General features: G+C 34.8%; 3 protein-coding genes across 4 annotated transcripts; 1 reads left to right on the forward strand and 2 right to left on the reverse strand.

Annotated features, from left to right (window-relative positions):
- The first annotated feature begins 267 nt into the window (after nt 1-267).
- LOC132299686 (transcription initiation factor TFIID subunit 10-like) lies at nt 268-2,863 on the forward strand. 2 transcript variants are annotated; one of them, XM_059796451.1, is made up of 2 exons: nt 268-555; nt 2,278-2,863. In XM_059796451.1, exon 2 carries the CDS (start codon nt 2,285-2,287, stop codon nt 2,693-2,695), a length of 411 nt encoding a protein of 136 aa, XP_059652434.1. In that variant the 5' UTR covers nt 268-555; nt 2,278-2,284; the 3' UTR covers nt 2,696-2,863. The 2 variants fall into 2 exon arrangements, with proteins under 2 accessions (XP_059652434.1, XP_059652433.1); XM_059796450.1 differs by having other exon boundaries at nt 269-555; nt 2,274-2,863.
- A 1,302-nt stretch (nt 2,864-4,165) lies between these two features.
- Nucleotides 4,166-9,930, reverse strand: LOC132299685 (probable linoleate 9S-lipoxygenase 5). Its single transcript, XM_059796449.1, has 9 exons — nt 9,439-9,930; nt 7,565-7,851; nt 7,068-7,308; nt 6,589-6,930; nt 6,391-6,476; nt 6,152-6,259; nt 5,716-6,023; nt 5,365-5,628; nt 4,166-5,128 (listed from the first exon to the last, which is right to left on the reverse strand). Exons 1-9 carry the CDS (start codon nt 9,656-9,658, stop codon nt 4,375-4,377), a joined length of 2,610 nt encoding a protein of 869 aa, XP_059652432.1. The 5' UTR covers nt 9,659-9,930; the 3' UTR covers nt 4,166-4,374.
- Nucleotides 9,931-14,114: 4,184 nt separating this feature from the next.
- On the reverse strand, nt 14,115-20,609 carry LOC132301173 (probable linoleate 9S-lipoxygenase 5). Its single transcript, XM_059798448.1, has 9 exons — nt 20,402-20,609; nt 18,037-18,311; nt 17,348-17,588; nt 16,806-17,159; nt 16,555-16,640; nt 16,255-16,362; nt 15,795-16,099; nt 15,450-15,713; nt 14,115-15,305 (listed from the first exon to the last, which is right to left on the reverse strand). Exons 1-9 carry the CDS (start codon nt 20,607-20,609, stop codon nt 14,552-14,554), a joined length of 2,595 nt encoding a protein of 864 aa, XP_059654431.1. The 3' UTR covers nt 14,115-14,551.
- Nucleotides 20,610-20,735: the final 126 nt, after the last annotated feature.

Here is a 20,735-nt window from a genome sequence, read left to right on the forward strand (position 1 = left end):
CCCAAACACAATTTTTTTATAACCTTCCATCACCTTCCCTTCCCTTTCCCTTCAAACCCACTCTACCAAACTGAGCCTAAGTGTTAAACTCAAGAAGTCCGAATTTACAAGGCACCCCTTAAATACTTAGGGCACCGGTGTAGGTTAAACAATATTGACTTGTCATTAAATGAAAAATACAAAATACATCATGTTCTGTTCGAAAAAAGTTGAATTTTAAGTGTTAATTATAAATATATATTAGATATATATATATATATATATCTAGAGAGAGAGAGAGAGTTAATATGACTCGTTTGGGTTAAAGCTCTCTTATTGACGGCTTCTCTCTCTCTCTCTAAAAAGACGCCTTTCCTCTTCTCTTCTTCTTGTACACTGGTGATCCTCTCACAGTAACAGCATCCGTTTGGGTTAAAGCTCTCTTATTGACGGCTTCTCTCTCTCTCTCTAAAAAGACGCCTTTCCTCTTCTCTTCTTCTTGTACACTGGTGATCCTCTCACAGTAACAGCATCAAGTCGCTTTATAGATGCTCCTTTGATTTCTATTAGATCAAGGTGAGTGATGCACAGTTATTTCATTAAATCTTTGTTGTTATGTACAAAAAAAAATCCTGTCTTCTAGCATGAATATTTGTATGAATAATTTTCTGAGATTTCTCATTATACAATATATGATATATTTGCTATCCAGTTAAGTTAGGGTTCTATATTTGGATATCAGGGTTAATAGAAACAATCTCTCTTCTAGCATGAGTATTTGACTCAGTAAATTTTCTGAGATTTTTCGTTTTACTATGATGTAGTTGTTAATTTACTTGAGTTAAATTAGGGTTTTTGTTTGAACCTTCTTGTTTTCTAGAATTGGGTACCTGGGTTTTCCTTTTTTATTTTTTATTTTTTTTAATGGCAAGTGGACTTGGGTTTGATTAGCAAAGAGTTTCATCCATAATCATCCAAGCCACAAAAGAAGCTTAGGTTTCAATCTCAGCAATATATTTGATTGTTGCAGCTGTAATGTAATAAATGATGGATAAGGAAATTAATTGACTAGAAATTTATTTTGGAAGGTAATTACAGAGTGCCAATTCAAAATGGGAACTCAGTTTTTGGTTTTAATCCAACATCCCCACCCACACACACAAAAGCAAAAGTAATTTTACTTCCATTCCAAATCTTTAATAATTAGAATTGAACTTCTATTTGAGATCCCATTCCTTTTATATTGAAGTCGAAGCTTTGAGAACGAGGTTCTTTACTTATTTCTAGTTATTATCATGATTTACGATTTGAATAATATAAGTAACACGTTCTTCATCAGTATAGCATAATTAAAAAAGAAAAACTCATAGTCTTGTGACGATTGGTAGAATTTTACTAAGCCCATTCACCTAAAAAAAATTCATGTTTGGAGTTCTAAAGTGGGTCTTTCTATTGTCTACTAAACAAACTAAAAAAGTATGTGTGTTTCTATGCTTAGAGCCTTAGATACTCCTCAATGCCTCTAATTTCAGAATTTTTCTCTTCCCAAATACACAAGAGAGAAAGAGAGAGAAGAAGAAGAATTAAAAAGTTCCAGAAAAGAAGTCCAATACCTTTTGTGTAATGAATTGTACCTGAACTTGTTAGAATTATACCCGAACTTCAGAATATTAGTGATTGATTATATATATTTTTTAATGGTTTGCGATAGACAATATAAGTTGGTCTGTTAAACAGTATCATGTTCATAACTTCTTCACATCATCTTGTTATTTGTATTACGCTGACTTTGTTTGATTGTTCTTCACGTTACTTGATCTAATTGTAGATATTGATAACTAGTTACTGGCTGTTCTTAAGATATTAGAAAAGTCTGATGGACCTAGTATTGAAAAGCAGTTAGTGTTTTTGATGACATGAAAATGCTTTAAGTGATTGATCCATTATATATTATTGCTTGTAGTATCTTTTGTGAGGATAAGCTCATTTGGATATGGACAATGCTATTTCAGAAGTTAGAAGGAGAAAAGAAAACCAAAAAACTAGGAATTTTTAAATTTACTGCAGGGTATTGAGGGTAAAAATTGTAAACTGGTCAATTTTCAGAGTTCAGTGTTTTGTACTTCTCAAACGGTCTTATAAATTCAGCACTTAGATTTCAGCAATATCAAACAAGTTTTCAAATTTATAAATTTAGCACTTAAAAAATTCAGTTCTTAAAATTATCAGGACTATATTTTCAGTTTTTTTTTTTTTTTCCCAGCAATTTACTGATCTCCCATTTTTATCTATAGATAGAGAGAAGATGAACCACGGCCAGCAATCGAATGATGGCAGACATGATGACGATACTGCACTGTCGGATTTTCTCACATCTTTGATGGACTACACCCCTACTCTTCCTGACGAAATGGTAGAGCATTACTTAGCGAAAACCGGATTTCAATGTCCTGATGTTCGATTAATTAGGTTGGTATCTGTTGCTACTCAGAAATTCATTGCAGAGGTTGCGTCTGATGCTCTTCAGCAATGCAAGGCAAGACAGTCAGCTGTAGTCAAGGACAAAAGAGATAAGCAGCAAAAGGATAAGCGCCTGATTTTGACAATGGAGGACCTCTCTAGTGCTCTGCGAGAGTATGGCATCAATGTGAAACATCAAGATTATTATGCTGATAGCCCTTCAACTGGGTTAGGTCCTTCTTCAACTGAGGAATGAACTGGGTTTGTGCCTGTAAAACAAATTCTTCATGGCTTTTATAATGTTCTAGTCAATTTATGTTTTGCTTTTCTATTAAAACACTACTTCTAGTGCTGTTTATACTTGATTGATTACTCTTATCTTTGTTTGTTTTGGAGTTTCTTAATTCTGGGTTTTTATTGTGTACATTTACACCTGTACTTGTGTGAATTTTTGCATTCTTAATTCAAAGATCTTATTTTAAGGTTAAAAAAAAAAAAACCAATATTTTCAGTTTTCCCTCTTGAGACAGAAAACAGTGCTTAAGAAATTGATTTTGCCCATTGCAAAATGGATTCTCAAGGCCTGCTTGGTGATGATTTTGCCCCTTGGAAAATTGTAATCTGAGGCTTTTCCTCAAAATTTCCATAGACAAAACAAGGTCCTGTATATGTAAACTGTGTATTGTTTCTTGAGCTTCCCCATCTTTGCTTTCAAGCCTTTTGTCCCTCTTCATTTTTTATTTTCTTAAAACTTCTCACATTTCTCAATAGCTCTCTGTTAAACTAAATTTTTATCCAACATAAATTGATTAGCTATGCTGATTTCATGCTTCCTTCATTTGGTTTCATTATTCAATTTTGACGTGTACAATCAAGTCCAAAATAAACTGGTCGGCATTTTCATGATTGTGTTGCTATACTATTTCTAGGTTTATGGTAGTTTTCTAAGGAAAACTGCTTTTCATCATTAATTAACATTTTCATACAGAGTTCAGTGGACAAACATTTTTATATACATGAACTTGGTTTATGTTTGGCTCATCGGTTGTCATCTACCAAGCCTCCTAAATTTTTATTGCAAACTTCAATGTAGATTGATATCAACAATTGATTTTTTTTCCCCCTTTCCCGAATGTTCAAGCAACACACGCACACAGTCACAATATTGCCCCTAACAAGGCTCGAACGAGGGAGGAGATCTCATACCATTTGGGCTAATGCCCATTTGTGATATCAACAATACAGTTTGTTAAAGGATTCAAGATAACATTTGTGATATCAACAATACAGTTTGTTAAAGGATTCAAGATAAGATTGTTGAAACTAAGTCAAAACCTCTGATCAATTGACAAACAAGACATTCCTTGAACTATAACCAAAAGAACATAGTATATGACAATAATGACAGCTCTTATTAAGCGGTAGAATATAAAAAAGGAGGAACTTAAAAGAAGATATGAGGCACAAAAGTCAATCTGTAGTTCTTACATACGCTCTCTTTCTCAACTGTAATTTTCCTTTGTTGCAATTAGGCTTTTGGTAGTCACTCTTTATGTTTCAATGACAGCTCTTTTTGCAATGCACTCATACGTGGAGCTTCTAACTCTTTAGTGACAGCTCTGTTTGTGCGCTTAGTTTAAACTTTAATGTTTAAAGCAGACACACATTATGTGAAATGACAAAGATTGCAAGAAATGGAGCTTTGTGTTGCTCAAGTAATAGCATATACTAGAAAACTGAGCTCTGCTCTATGTAGCTAGAAAGATTTTACTTCTTAAGAGACGTGAAGTTCAGTATATGAACTTATTTCAGCCTGATACACACTAATGCTAGCTAATGTGCTGAAGAAAGTTTCTTGTAATGCTTTATGCTTGTTTCTCCACATTATTTGCATATTAAAACTGTATAATAACTATTAGTAGAGCATAAGGACATCTAGATTGAGACACTGTTGGGAATTCCCTTGCCGGTAAGTCCAACTTCACTGGCAGGAATGAGCAAAGTGTATGGCATGTTCGCTGGCCCAGTCCTGTTCTTCCATTTATCATCTTTGTTCATCTTTATAATTTTTTCCTCAATTTCTTTCAGTCTCTTTCCAAAATTCTCAAAGGCCTTCAATGGTTCTGTGTCTGTTGTCCATTCGAGAGTGTCTCTTTGCCCAAGAAAAACCTCATCCGAAGAATGTTTGGACAAAATCTCAATGAGGGAAATGCCAAGAACGCTCAGCAGCTGGCCAGTAATTGTTTTCAAGAAAGCCTTTGTAGGAGCGGAGTCAAGCTCATCATAATCAGGAGTACCAGGTTCTGGTATGAACCGGCGGCTCATGGCTGGACGGTTTGGGGGGTAGCCCCCATAAGGGTACTGCCCAAAATTGACCGCTGCATGGAGTGCAGAAGCCACCCATATGATAATGGTGCATGTGTTGATCAAGTCCTCACGAGTCTTCATGTTAGGCCACCAGGGCTCATCTTTCTTGTCACCATGACCCTTCTCCCGTAGTTCCTTCCACCAGGATTGAAGCTCAGTGTCTTTTTGAACCATTTCATTGCTCTCGTAGTAGAAGTTACAGTAATCCTGAACCCATGATTTGATTGCAGACCAGACCTCAAGCCCATCGACAGCATAGGGGTAGTCCTCTACTAGTAGGCGGACTCCATGCGGAGAATTTGAGTCCTCAACTGCCATTCCTCTGAATAAATAAAAAAGGTAGCATGTTGAATCAGTAAAATCACAACTTCAAAGAAGGTTTGTGGTCTGCTTTGTTAAGACCATTGTAATTTACCAAAATTTCAATGCCTATGCCTAAAATCATGCCAAACTTGTTTATTAGTACATAATTTAGTAGATTGGTTTTTTCTATTTGCTTTCTGAATTTAAAGACTCCCTGTTAAATTACAAAGATATGGTTTAGATTTTATGATTTACCTCTTGATGAGATCAGCAGGGAGAGCTTGCTCAGGAAAAACCCAGTCCTTATAAAGGACAGATGATATTTCCATGCAAAATTTTCCTGGAAAAAGGGTTTTCTCAAGCAGTCCACCACCATTAATGAGTGTCTGTCGAGCAAGTGCATTTATGGTCATCGTGTCCCGGAAATGAGGATGCAAAAGCTTGTTGATAGGGTGAAGCACACTCAGCTGCCTGTTTGTTGCAATAATAAATGGCTCGATTGCTGCGTGTGTGTGCAACCTGTGACCACAATCAAAGATATTCAGCAACCCATTACAAGAAAGAGCCTAAATTTTAATCACCAAAGTTTTTCTTGCAGATTCATACCAGTGGCAAATGAGCTGATGAAAGCCAGAGTCATTCACTGCAACATATGCTTTAGCCAACTGCCAAATAGTACCCTCGACACCATGTTCTGCTGGTGTACATACTCTGCTAATGGCTCCAAATTCATCTCCCTCTGGATGTGGTAGGCTTAATTCAATTGCCAATGGCTTCAAAGTTCCATCATTTTTCAAGAAGAGGACTGTCCTTGTGGCGTACGTCTTTGTGGAAGTCATGTTGTTGATCCTCGTCAAGTATGGCATCAATGTATCATGGTAATCTAATATGAACATCTTGTTATTCTTGATTGCCTATTCAACAAAACATTTCAAACTGTTATCATTGTTTATGGTACGAGTCTACAGTCGACTAATTGAGATAAAGTGATTCGATTATTTGATATTATATTTTTGTGTGAAAGGAGTTAATCTAATAATACCTTCTGTATAGTTAACCCATCTAGGCTGTCCTTTATATGTTCTTCAGTCATTGAACTGTCTTGCTTGCCATAAACTTTAGGATCCAGGTTGCTTTTTGGAGGGAACTCCTGCAAGTAATTAGCAAAGATCAAACACCACAATGCTGCCATTTACTGCTGATATATGCATGGAAACGAAAAGAAAATTCATTTTTCTCCGCGAAGAAATTGAGCATGAGAATGTACACAATGAAAAATACCTGGAGACGACAGATGACAACAGGGTTTAGTCCTGCTAGCATTTCTCTTGCAAATTCGTCATCCGTCCTCCACGCAGACTTATCCTCTGCTCCAGATAGACATGATAGGTAAATAGCATATCATAGATAAGTCACAAAACTTTGAAGCAATGTCCCAAAAGTTGAGTGCAATTAGAAATGGCTATCTTGTATGTGTACCTTTGATTACTTGAGGCACTGGGAATTTGAATGGCCTGTCACCATCAGGTCGAAGCAGCTCCTTTAGAGTCTCAAAGGGAATTTCTTTTCTAATACTGTCGATTAAATGACAATCAGGTAGCTTGATTCCTCCTTCATAAAGTTTTAGTATGTCTTCAATTTGGTCGAACTCATTGGGAGTTTTGTCGAATGGAGCCTTAATCTCAGGAAGAAGGAATTGGACTATGGATTTCAGTCCATAAATGACGACGTCAGACATCTTTATGTGACTGAATCGTTCATCTCTAGGAACATAAATGTATAAGCTCTTGAGCAGTGGCAGCCTACTTTCATATTCAGGATCTGTCATGAAAAGAAAAGAAAGGTGAATATCTTCCTGATTAATTCCTCATTACCCAGTTAGTACATGTAGCTGTTAACAAGGGCACAGTTGATAAGTTGAGGAGCTAGCTCAAAACACACACACACACACATCCAACCTTCTTTTGCTTTTGGGCGGCCTGTTCTTCCCCTGCGCGGATAAGGGTACTTGGTAGATCCTCCAAGAATTGGGCGGACATACTCTGAACCCTTATCAGGATCACCTAAATCGTTGTACACAGCGTAGTCATAGACCCTGTCCCATTCTTCAAGCTTTCCAGTTCCATCTCCTCTCAAGTTCAGTAATTCTTCTTCTCTGTATGGACGTAGTGCTTCTGGCGTCTCACTTGGAAGATATGTCTGCAACACATATCATATAACTTGTTTCTTTAGCAGACAATTTCACTTATGCTAGTTCATCTAAGTGCTTTCTTAACAATGTATATAAACTCGAGCTAAATTATAATCCAATTGTGCAGATTTATGGATTGTCTTGTGTATGAACATTAACCAACTGTGCAGCTGATGTGATTCTCGGTAAGCTTAACATCGATAAAGGCCATTAGATTTTGTTATCAGAAGTCATTCACACACACTTCAAAAGCTAGATTAATACCTGATTAGTGAAGAAAACGCGGTCTCTTTTGTATTTGTCAACTGGGTAAACCCAAGAATTGCAGACAAAATGGATCCGACCGTGACCAGGAACATCTTCAAGTGTGAGCGTCTTGAGGTATAATTCAGTGTGATGAGTGTTTCTGATTATGAACGCCCCTGGAACTCCTATCCCCTCATCCCAATCAAATGTGACACTGAATTCTGAATCATTTGCAGTCGGAGATGTGATTTTAGACCAATCTTTCAATTTTGCTGATTTTCCAACTTTCCCTCGCAGCCCTTTTGCTGCAGACATACATCAAATTCAAAATTAGTACTTTTAGGGTTCATCAACTGTGAATTTAGAAAATGAACAAGAAAGAGTTTAGTTTACTATACATGTACTTTTGATATGTATATATATAGATCCAATGATACTTTTGATTGTCAACCTAAATGTTTCCTAGCTAGAGGTGGACCAAGCTTGGCATTTTATCATACACTGAGAGTCCAAACTCTCTAACTGAGAATTTATATTGCATAAACCCATAAAGCTTAAGATTAAACTAGTTAGGAAGCCTTAGTTCACTTTATTTCAAGAGATTAAAGGTTAGCTTTTCCATGTCATAAGGACTTGGATTCCCTCCTGTGGTGATCCGGTACAGAGAATTCATGGGGCATGCATTGGGGTTGGTGCTCTCTGTACCGAAACGGCATCATTTTGGTGCACAAGAAGCGCGGTAGGAATCCTCTCTAACAAACACTAGGTTTACCTTTGAATTAATAATAAAAAAAAACAAAGAAAAAGTATTTTTATAAAAAAGAGGCATAGATGTATGTGTGATATATATGTGCATATATTATGTTGCATCATTTACAAGCTAACAGGAATATTATAATATTCCTACCCCACAGAAAAAGTATAAATAATAAATAAATAAAAATTAAAAACATTGTTTTTGCCATCAGTAAATCACTCATTGTATATGGCCCAGAAAACCATCCATCCAACTGTGGAAGTGATGAACCAAATTAACAAAAAAAAAAAAAAAAAAACAAAACTAATAGGCTGCTAATTTGAAATACCTAGATTCAATGAACCCAAAGAACAAATTTACTATCAAAATCTTTGATTATGACTGATCAAGATCTAATTCAGTGATCAATTGAATGATTAATTTAGATTTATGATTAGATGCACTTCTGGGGAGGCAAAATGATAACAAAATGGACCACTTGACTGGTTGTTTTGGCCATTGACTCATTGTTGAGGCACACCAACTTTCACCTGCAAGATCTGTCTCATTCCCTATTGAGTATTGTGACACTCATAGCTTTGGTGGCAAACTGCAACAGTTTGTGTGTGTGTGTGTGTGTGTGAGAGAGAGAGAGAGAGAGGGGGGGGGGGGGGGGGGGGGGGGGGGGGGGGGGTGGGGCGGGGCATGTTAGCTCCCACTGTGGACAATGGAGTAGTAGCTTTAGTTTTGATTTGTTTCTTCATGAACCACACAAACCACAATCAGAAGATTAACTGAAAAAGTAAGAACACATGTTCACACACACACACACATACACACACAAAAGTTTCTGAACTAAATAGAATGCCAAAAACGTACCTGTAAATAGTACTGATGACTGTGTGTGTGTGTGTGTGAGTGAGAGAGAGAGAGAGAGAGAGAGAGAGAGAGAGAGGCATGTTAACTCCCACTGTGGACAATGGAGTAGTAGCTTTAGTTTAATTTGTTTCTTCATGAACCACACAAACCACAATCAGAAGATTAATTGAAAAAGTAAGAACACACACACACACAAACACACACACACACACACCCACACACACCACACACACCACACACAAGAGTTTCTGAACTAAATAGAACGCCAAGAACATACCTGTGTCACAGCTAACAGCACTGATGAGCTGCAGGGAGACCTCATTTCCACCAAATTTCTCATCAACCAAATCACGAGCCCACGCTACGACGTTTTCGATGTCCAGATTCAGCAATTTCTTCTTCATCAACACAACCTTCCCTCTGATCTTCTTGCTCTCACCACCCACCTCCTCATCATATTTGGTCCTCTTGTTCATATCCTCAACCTCATTAGACATCTCTCTCTCTCTCTCCTCTCAACAAGATATCAAGTGATCAGAAGCAAACAAACAAGAGACACAACTTAGAAGGATTGAATGAGTTGAACAAAGAAAGGGTTGGTACCAATTTATAGATGAAGATCAACTATGGTGCTGTTACTGAGAAGCTTCACTGGTTCACACTAGTCTGAACTCTACAAAGGGTCTGCTAATTTTTTTTTTGTTTTTGAAAGACTTTGAAGATTGCACGACGACTTGACCTGGCTTTTACGTGGTACTAAATAAAGTTGATCTCCCCCCCGTGACAGGCCCTTTGGTTTTATTTATTAAATTTTTTCATTGGGGGATGTAAAACATATCTTCAAGTTTGTAATTGATGAAGGACTAATTTAAATTTATTTTCCTTTCCATAAGATGGAGGATTTAGTAAAGCACCAAGTCATTTAACTCATTAATAAATAAATAAATAAATAATATATATATATATGAAGGACTAATCTCTTTCATATATATATAATTGATGAAGGACTAATCTCTTTCATAAATAAATAATATAATTGATGAAGGACTAATCTCTTTCATATATATGACTTATCTTGGAGTCATTTTACTCATTAATAAATAGCACAATCTCTTTCATATATATATATATATATATATATGACTTCATTCTTATTATTGAATTAGTATATTTAATTAATTTAATCTCTCTCTCCCTCTCTCTCTCTCTCTCACACACACACACACACTCCATTATTATTATTATTTTCCCTGTTGGACATTCCAAGAACTTGAGATGCTTCATTGTGCTGATACCATTCTGAATGACTTTTTGCTTTTTATAACATTTGATGGTAATCTACATTCATTTCTTTTTCGGGAAATGATTCGTGAATTGAATATTGCAGGGAATTGTTAGACCTATTTTTTTAATTGGTCAATTATACAATAAATAAAAATTATTCCATTACGTAATTCATTGTAAGTGTTTAGTGTAAGTATCATTACTTTTTTCTTATACATAATTAATTTTAGGCTAATTCAATTCTTCATCAATCCTATATTAATGGAGATGCATCCAATTTTGTGAGAATTAATTTTTATTTCCGTTGAAAATTAAATTTACTAATATATACCTTAACTCTTCTTTTTTCATTTCCTTACTTTGCCAAAAAGCAAGAACAAAATTAAATTTATTCATCGAGTGTAAATCAAATAATTGCCAGTTTCATTTTCCAAATTATCCAACTTAATTAATACTCAATTTCTCTCCTATTTTTCTTCCAAATTAAGAAATCATAGAAGATAATCAAATTTACTTGTAGTTAGAAGGAAAAAAAAATAAACTTATCTCAATTTCATGAGTTTGATACATATGTATATTAAAGCTAAAATATATTTGTAAGCTTCCTAATTCATTCCTTTTCCAACACAAATGTCAAGAAACACACATTTTCTTAGTTTGAGGTCAACCTCTACCACCTACCATACACACACACACACACACACACACACATATATAAGAGACAACTCTGACAAAAGTAGTGAGACTTCAAACTTTTCCAATGCACTTTCCAATCTAGTTCCATGGTACGTAGGTGACGATGGTTTCATATTTATAGTGATTAAAATTTAATTCCTTTTGCTCCATGTTTAGGATTGTTTGTTTGGCCATTTTCTTTTAATTTGTTACGCCTTTCGAAAGTGACAGCACAATAAAATTATTCTCTATCACTGGCTGTCATAATGTAAGCGTAAGTAAGAATGTTAGATTTTGCTTCGTCCATTATTATGCAATTTTTTTACCAAATTTGATACGCGATTCGTATCCAAATTGTTATTGAAAAGCTTCACTGGTTCACACAGGAAGCTCTACTAGTCTGAACTTTAACTAGGGTATGCTAAATTTAACTTTTTTGAAAGACTTTGTAGATTTGCACACTGACTTGACTTGGCTTTCACATAGTATTAAATAAGGTCGATCCCCACTTGGATAATGAGTGACAGGACCTTTTGTTTTATTTATTTGTTTTTTTAATTTTTTTTTTCATTGGGGTTGTAAAACATATCTTGAAGTTTTTAATTGATGGAGGACTGATTTAAATTTATTTTCCTTTCCATAAAATGGAGGATTTTGTAAAGCATCAAGTCATTTTACTCATTAATAAATACTACTTTGGCCCCAAAAATAGTATTATGTTGCGAAAATCGTATCAGTTTAATTTGTGATAATCACGGTTTCCTAAAAGTAACACTTTTTATGAAATGGAGGAGTAGCACAATCTCTCACACAAACATTAATTTAATGTATCTCTCTCTCTCTCACACACACACAAACACTCTCCATTATTATTATTATTATTATTATTATTATTATTTTTCCCCGTTGGACATTCCAAGAACTTGAGATGCTTCCATTGTGCTGATACCATTCTGAATGACTTTATTTTGCTTTTTATAGCATTTGATGTAATCTATACTCATTTCTTATTGGGGAAATGATTCTTATTAGACTGGGAAATGATTCTTATTAGACGTACATTTTTAATTAGTTAATTATATAATAAATAAGGAAGGAGACCTTTTTCACTTAATTGTATTTGATATAAATAGTTAATTAAAAATTATTCGATTAGGTAATTCACTATAAATGGTTAGTGTAAGTATTACTACTTTTTTTTATACATAATTAATTTTTGGCCAATTCAGTTCTTCATCAATCCTATATTAATGGAGATGCATCCAATTTTTTGAGAATTAATTTTTATTTCCGTTGAAAATTAAATTTACTAATATATACCTTAACTCTTCTTTTTTTCATTTCCTTTCTTTGCCAAAAAGCAAGAACAAAATTAGCTTTATTCATTGAGTGTAAATCGAGAAATCGCCAATTTCATTTTCCAAATTATCCAACTTAATTAATACCCAATTTTTCTCCTATTTTTCTTCCAAATTAAGAAATCATAGAAGATAATTAAATTTCCTTTTAGTTGGAAGGGAAAAGAGATGAGCTTATCTCAATTTCATTAGTTTGACACAGATGTATATTAAATCTGAAATATATTTGTAAGCTTCCTCATTCATTCCTTTTCCAACACAAATGTCAAGAAATACACCATTTCTTTTCTAGTACTGGGATAAGGTTAATTAGAGGTTGACTGGGATAAGGTTAGTTTGAGGTCAACCTCTACCTGCCATATATATGTATATATCTATATACATACATATATATATAAAAGACTATATATATATAAGTAAGAGACAACTAGACAAGACAAAAGCAGTGAGACTTCAAGCTCTTTCCAATGCACTTTCCAATCTAAGTTCCGTGGTATAGTTCGTACGTAGGTGATGGTTTCATATTTATTGTGATTAAAATTTAATTCCTTTTGCTCCATATTTAGCATTGTTTGTTTGGCCATTTTCATTTAATTTGTTATTTTGTTACACCTCTTGAAAGTGACAGCAAAATAAAATTATTCTCTCTAGTTAGTAGTCATAATGTAACCGGTAACTAAGAATGTTAAAATGTTATAATTCTTGTTTTTAAATTCGATATATAATTTGTATAGATCAATTTATATCAATTATGTCCAAATTCGTTACATTGCGACAATAATTTTTTTAAAATTCGATACGTAACTTATATCGATCAGTTTATATTAACTCTGTATGAATTTATTACATCATGACAATTATTGATATTGCGAATGGTGTGTTAGACAGTCTTGGAAATGTTAGAAAATTATTGTCAATTTTTTTTTTTTGTTAAAAGAAAATTATTGTTAATTTGCCACGTTGAAAGAATGCACACAAGTATTGCGTCATGTGACTCATGTCCTGTGGTGGACTGCAAAGTCATTGGCCATGTGGAGAAAGAAAGGATGGCTTTCCTTCTTCACCAACTTGCAGATTCATTGAATGTGCCAAGTCAATCAAGTCAAGCAATTATTCTAATGCAAGAATTTTAATCCTTGATCCCAATTAAATTCTTAGCTAACCTCTAACTTTGATTGACTAATCCAATTGATACAAGGATAAATTAGGATAAATTATAGTTATACTAGCCTCTCCTGTGTTTCGAAGCGCATTTTTTCTTTTGTATTTTTTCTCCGCACTTTCTTTCTTCATTCATACCAAACACAACATAAGAAGAGAGTATTTGTTACAATCGTACAATTAGAGGGGTTAACTATAATATGCCAAAATCCAGAAAAAGCGAGCGTAAGAAGTATACGTTCTTGACACTTACAAGAAAAGATACGTCCTACTTGTGTAGACGTGATACACATTTTGGCCCCGATCTTTCATGGAGGAAGAAGTTTGACAGATCTATAGATGACAAGTAGTTCTATCTTTTTGGCCTGAAAAAACACACTCATTCTCATGAAGTATTTCAGTATGTACCACACACAGTTGCCTTTTTACTTGCACAAGCAACTTATCACCATATCTGAATTTTTTTAACTGAAACTAATGAGAAATGCAACTTTAGAGAACATAAAACAAACAATATTCATCCTATCAAAACGAACTCTTATCTAATTGAGTGGAGAGTTCTGACTCCTGTCTCTCTATTTAATCTGCTTATCCAAATCAAAGAATGCTTTTGTATTTTAGCATTCCCAGAATTCTAAATAAACATACTTTTATTTAAAGTGAAGAAATATACATTTTTTTGCCCCGGGGGCTTGGATGAGATGGTAGGGTGTTGGCCTGGGCACCCAATCCGCCTAGGTTCGAGCCTTGTCACCTCTTTTATTACCTTTGACTAACTTGGTGCTGTAGTTGTGGGGCCGACAGTATCCCAGTTTGGTGCCTTAGGGGTGTGCCCGAAGGACCCAAAAAAAAAATACACATTTTATTGCTTTAAAACTTTGATAAAAAATAGCAATCTGACTAGGAAAAGCTTTAGATTGAGACACTGTTAGGAATGCCCATGCCGGTAAGTCCTTCTTCACTGGTAGGATAGAGCAAAGTGTATGGCACCTTCACTGGACCAACCCTGTTTCTCCATTTCTCATCCTTGTTCATCACTACTATTTTTTTCTTAATATCTTCTATCTTGTTTCCGAATTTCCCAAAGGCTTTCAATATTTCTGCATCCATTGTCCATTCAAGAGTGTCTCGCTGCCCAAGATAAACCTCATCCGAGGGATGCCTGGATAAAATTTCTATGAGGGAAATGCCGATGAGAGTCTGCAGCTGGGCAGTAATTGTTCTCAAGAAAGCCTTCTCAGGGTTCGACTTGAGCTCCTCGTACTCGGGAGTATCTGGCTCTGGCATGAACCTGCGGCTTATGGTTGGGCGATTTGGGAGGTACCCTGCATAAGGGTATTGTCCAAAATTGACAGCTGCATGGAGTGCAGAAGCCACCCATATGATAGTAGTGCATGTATCTATTAGCTCTTTACATGTCTGCATTTTAGGCCACCACGGCTCGTTTTTCTTGTCACCATGACCCTCTTCTATGACTTCCTTCCACCAGGATTGGAGTTCAGTGTCGTTCTGAACCGTTTCGTCACTCTTGTAGTAGAAGTTGCAATAGTCCTCAACCCATGTTTTGATCGCTGACCAGATTTCCAATCCATCAACTGCATACGGGTAGTCTTCTATTAGTAGGCGGAGGCCATGTGGAGAATTTGAGTCCTCAACTGCCATCCCTCTAAATAAAGAAAAGGTAGTATGCAAATCAGTAAGACCACTCTCTGACGATTGCTCAAGTTTTCTTATTTTTACTACTTTTATGAATAAGTCTTTATTTTAGGTTATTTCTGAAATGTCATTGTGGTTTAGACTTGATGATTACCTCTTGATAAGATCAGCAGGAAGTCCTTGTTCAGGAAAAACCCAATTCTTGTAGGTCACAGCTGACATTTCCATGGCATATTTCCCCGGGAAAACTGTCAACTCAAGAAGTCCACCTGCATTAATGAGAATCTGCCTGGCCAATGCATTTATGTTCATCGTGTCTTTGAAATGAGGATACAAAAGCTTGTGAATTGGATGAAGCACGCTTAGTTGCCTGTTTGTTGCAATCACAAATGGCTCAATCACTGCATGGGTATTCAACCTGCAGTCGAAATCAAAGATATTTAAGTACCAATTACAAATTCGAGCCTGAATTACAGTTACCAAGGTTGAAGCTTTATACCAGTGGCTGATCAGCTGATGAATGCCAGAGTCATTTACGGCAACATAAGCCTTTGCCAACTCCCAAATGGAACCTTCGACACCATGTTCAGCTGGTGTGTATACTTTGCTAATGGCACCACCTCTATCTCCTTCCGGATGTGGCAGGCTTAATTCAATCACCAATGGCTTCAAAGATCCATCTTTTTGCAAGAACAGAAGTGTCCTTGTGGCATAAGTCTTTGTGGAAGTTGTGTTTATTCGCCTCAGGTATGGCATCAGGCCATCATGATGATTCAATATGAATAGCCTATTGTTCTTGATTGCCTATTCCCGAAAAAAAAAATAATAATAAAAAATAAGAAGGCAAAGTTCTGAATCAATATGGTTTTGTGTACATGATCAGTATCTGCTCCGATTGGGACTTTGTTTTATTCGATTGCTAGTAATTTATGCTAGAAAAAGGAATTCGTGAGTGCTACCTCTTCTACTGATAGCCCATCTAGGTTGTTCTTTATGTGTTCTTTGGTTATTGAACTGGTTTGGTCGCCATATACTCCAGGATCTAGTTTGCTTGTTGGAGGAAACTCCTGCAAGTAAAGGAAATTAGAATGTAATAATTAAAGAACAAAAACTATCTGTCTCTGGTTGCTGAGATAGAGGGAGAAAGAAAAGAAGATTTGACAACCAAAGGACTTCAAAATTTCTTTAATTTTTTATATTGTAAGAAGAAAAAAAAAAGAATAAAAAGGAGAATAAAAATATAAATAAGTTTTGTTTACCTCAAGACGACAAATACTGACAGGGTTCACACCAGCCAGCATTTCTCTTGCAAATTCTTCATCTGTCCTCCATGCAGATTTATCCTCTGCCCAACACCATGAAAACATTACAATTAAATGAAGGAGAAAATGAAGAATCAGTAGTTCCTAATTAAAAATTGTATTTTGTGCATTACAAAAAATGATGCAAAATTTTAGAATAAAAGTCACTCAAAGTGTCTGTACTAAACAATTGTGGTTGCATTTAATACCTTTGATCACTTGTGGCATTGGAAATTTCAAGTATCCCTCACCATCAGTCCGAATAAGTTCCTTGAGCACATCTGAGGGGATATCAGCCTTTATCTTGTCAAGTAAAGGGCCATCAGGTAGCTTGATTCCTCCTTCGTAGAGTTTTAGCATATCTTGAAAGGTGTCCAACTCGAACTTATTATGCATGCTGTCACATATAGCCTCAAAGGCAGGTATAAGAGATTGAGCTAAGGCTTTCAGTGCATAAACTAAGAAATCCGACATCTTCAAGTGACCAAATCTCTCATCTCTTGGAACATAAAAGAAAATGTTTGTGCTCAAAGTAAATGGCAGCCTGCTCTCTGAGTTAGGATCTGTCAAGATAATAGCAAAAAAATAAACGTGACTAACAGACTAATAGTAGCAACATTTCAGGGTAATAATTTTAAATTTTGATCGAGTGCTAAATAAAAAATTACTTCTTGTGTTGATTGCTTCACAAAGTGTGAATATGCCACTGCCAAGAACAACATATATATGGAAATAAATACAGATGTCTAACCTGTCTTTGTTGGTGGTCTGCCTGTTCTTCCCCTTCGAGGATAAGGGTACTCGGTAGATCCTCCAAGAACTGGTCTGACATACTCTGAACCCCCATCAGGATTTCCCAAATCATTGTAGTAAGCATAGTCATAAACCCTGTCCCATATTTCAAGCTTCCCAGTTCCGTTTCCTCTCAAGCTCACTAATTCTTCTTCCCTGTACTGACGAAGTGGTGCTGGTGTTTCACTTGGAATATATGTCTGCACCAATTATTACGTAGTTCGTTTGTTTAGCAAACAATTCAACAACCTCGGGATAACTCATTCAGTCACACTGCTTTCTTAATCAGGAACAAAAGACTCTCATGAGTAGCATTAATGTATTAGGTTGCCCTGTATTTTCATCATCATGATCATCATCTTTGTCTTTATCCCATACGATGGAGTGAGTTACATGAATTCTCTTTTTCCATTCTTTTCTACTACAAACTATGTCTCTCCTTCCTATTACGATGCCAAAATCTATCCTCATTACATATTATTAGTAAACCATGTATGTTACTAAATTCTACATTTTTATATATCATGTTTTGTTCTATAAACATAAAGCAAAAATATATATGATGTGGTTTCTAAAAGAAGCATATATATATAAGGTAAAATAGGTCATTTCAAAGGTTTAAACATAAATCTTGTATTATTTTCATACCTGATTAATGAAGAAAATGCGATCAGTTTTGAACTTGCCAGTAGGGTAAACCCAAGAATTGCAGACAAAATGGAGCCGGCCATGACCGGGAACATCATGAAGCGTGAGGGACTTAAGGTAGAACTGACTCTGATGAAAGTTTTTGACTATGAATGCTCCTGGAACTCCTATTTCCTCCTCCCAATCAAATGTGACATTGAATGCTGAATCCCCTGCAGTTAAAGAGGTGATTGTAGTAACCAAGTTTTCCAAGAATGCTGGCTTTCCAACTTTCCCTACAGAGGCACACCACATTCAAACTTTAGCTCAATAGTTTATTAACTGATCGCAAACTTATTGGATAATAGATAAGAAAAGAGAATGAATGAAACAGTCATAAAGTAGCTAATAGAGACTCACAGGAATATTGGTAGTTTTTCATTTCACAGTTTTATAAAGGTTGGGTTAGTTTTTTCCTTTCGGTAAATAATACAAACACTTGGTGCACAAAAACACCAATACTGATTGTAAGTGTTTTTTCCATATATATGTATGTATATTTGAAAAATGACTATTATTTAATATTTTTGCTATCAGCATGAATAAATTTACAATTAATGTATGAACTAGCTTTTCTATACACTTACGATCAGTATTTATATATCATGGTAGACAATGAAGAATGATACTTTTGAGATATGCTGATTTATGGCTCCAATTCACCGTTTTTGACACACGAATCAGCTGGCAATTTTTTTATTTTATTTTTTATTCTATATATATAAGGGTGTTAGGGATTGTATTGTGCAGGTTGAATAGTGAAATTTCGAAATGAAGATATCAGAGTTTAATAGAAAAGAGTGTATTAGGGTTAGGGTTAGGGTTAGGGTTAGGGTTAGGATTTGAGAGAGTTGTACATTTCTATTTGTACATCTTTAAAAGGGTAGAGTGCAAAAAAAAAATCCCTCAACTATGTCTAAATTTGTAAATAATCTGCCTGAACTATGTCTTGTGCTATTTTACTTATTTTTCGTTACATGATCATAATACCCTTTCTTATTGAATTACACTTGATATATTTTTCTTGTTAAAATAAATTATGAAAAAAATTCATACTAATTTGATAAAATATTAACAAGTTAAGTAATTTTTTAATTTCCATGAATATATTAAATTTTTTTAAAGTTAGTATAATAAGTTTTATTATAATAAGTTAATCATTTTAGAAAATGATAATTACAAATTTAATTTTTTTTTTTATTTTTATAATTAATTGATACTAATTATAAAATTAAGATAAATGGTATAATTAATATTTAAATAAGAGAAAATTTAATAAAAAATAATTTAGGGTTTTATTTATTTATTTGTTTTTTTTACGCTCATTAAAATAATACCAATTGAACATAAAATGTGAAAAAATTAATTACACCATTGTGTGACAGTTTTGTGAGTTCCATCACAAGTTTTTGTGATGGGACCCACATCATTGTTTCATTATCAACCAAATTTTAAATTAATTAAGATAGTTTAAATATGCAAAAATATATCATTAAATGTATAGGTCGAACAAAATTATGATAACAGGTGGTGTCACAAAAGTTAAAGCATTATAGCGTTAGAAAAAATAAAATAGAAAATTAGAATTCACGCATGGATCCCAAATGTTGGGGGCATAGCGGAAGCAAAAGGAAGAAAGAAAAACAATAATGGAAATTTGAGACATAATTCCTAACAATCTTCACCTTGATTCTGATACTAGTTGTAGGGGCACAACGGAAGCAAAAAAAGAACGAAAATAATAATTCAAACCACAATACAAGATATATACGTGATTCACCCAAAATCAGGGTTACATCCATAGATAAGAAGAGATTCACTATATATATATAGATATTACAATAGTAGAGAATTTTAATACCGGACCATGCACACAAACTCTTGACCGAGTTCTCCGTGTACTCCACGAGACTTTCTTTCGCCATCAGTGTTCACTCTACCAAACTCGTAACTCACCCCTACCAAATCCGTAATTCACTATATATGTAGAGATATTATAATAGTAGAAAATTTCTTCTCATCTGTGAATGTAACCTGATTTTTAGTCAACCACGTATATATCTTGTGTTGTGGTTTGAATTGTTGTTTTCGTTCTTTCTTTTGTTTCCGCTGTGCCCCAACACCAAATTCCCAATAAATTCACGAAGCACTGAATGTTCCAAGCTCTATTAGTCTTAAAAACATCAAAATTATCAAGGTGATTTTCCCTAATGTCCGACACAAATAAACTTTTGAAAATCTAAAAGTACAACAAACACATATACAATATATATTCACACTCAGGCTCGCGCACACACAAACATATAGATTATGAAAAACAAGAAGCAAGTTAAGAGCTCACCTGGGTCACCATTAACAGCACTAACGAGCTGCAAAGAGACCTTTTTGCCAACCAATTCGTGAACCCGATCAAGAACCGAAGCATTGAACTCATTGAAGTCTAAAACAGTTTTTTTCATTAACACAACTGTTCCTTTGATTTTCTTGTTCTCATTTTCACCACTTATAGCTCCCAAAACCTTATTAATTAACATTTTTTTTTCTTCCTCCTTTTTAACTTAACAAAAGACTAACTAGAGACACGAGAAGCAAAGAATTAATATGATGGACAACTTATATATATATAAAAGTGTAATAACAAATGGAATGAAAGAAATTAA

The sequence above is a fragment of the Cornus florida genome, unplaced genomic scaffold (genome assembly GCF_030987335.1).
Source record: "Cornus florida cultivar Cherokee Brave unplaced genomic scaffold, ASM3098733v1 CherokeeBrave_3.0.0_Hap2_Chr03, whole genome shotgun sequence".
Lineage (NCBI taxonomy): Eukaryota > Viridiplantae > Streptophyta > Magnoliopsida > Cornales > Cornaceae > Cornus > Cornus florida.

What these genes read in the sequence shown, in the direction of transcription:
- LOC132299685 (XM_059796449.1), bottom strand. Translation starts at nt 9,658, where the DNA reads ATGTCTAATGAGGTTGAGGATATGAACAAGAGGACCAAATATGATGAG. An exon ending in GCGTTTTCTTCACTAATCAG is followed by an intron (nt 7,309 to 7,564) that starts GTATTAATCTAG and finishes TATGTGTTGCAG; the next exon opens with ACATATCTTCCAAGTGAGAC. An exon ending in AGTGCCTCAAGTAATCAAAG is followed by an intron (nt 6,477 to 6,588) that starts GTACACATACAA and finishes TATCTGGAGCAG; the next exon opens with AGGATAAGTCTGCGTGGAGG.
- LOC132299686 (XM_059796451.1), top strand. Translation starts at nt 2,285, where the DNA reads ATGAACCACGGCCAGCAATCGAATGATGGCAGACATGATGACGATACT.
- LOC132301173 (XM_059798448.1), bottom strand. Translation starts at nt 20,609, where the DNA reads ATGTTAATTAATAAGGTTTTGGGAGCTATAAGTGGTGAAAATGAGAAC. An exon ending in CCCAGGTGAGCTCTTAACTT is followed by an intron (nt 18,312 to 20,401) that starts GCTTCTTGTTTT and finishes GTGCCTCTGTAG; the next exon opens with GGAAAGTTGGAAAGCCAGCA. An exon ending in ATGGGCTATCAGTAGAAGAG is followed by an intron (nt 16,100 to 16,254) that starts GTAGCACTCACG and finishes TTTCGGGAATAG; the next exon opens with GCAATCAAGAACAATAGGCT.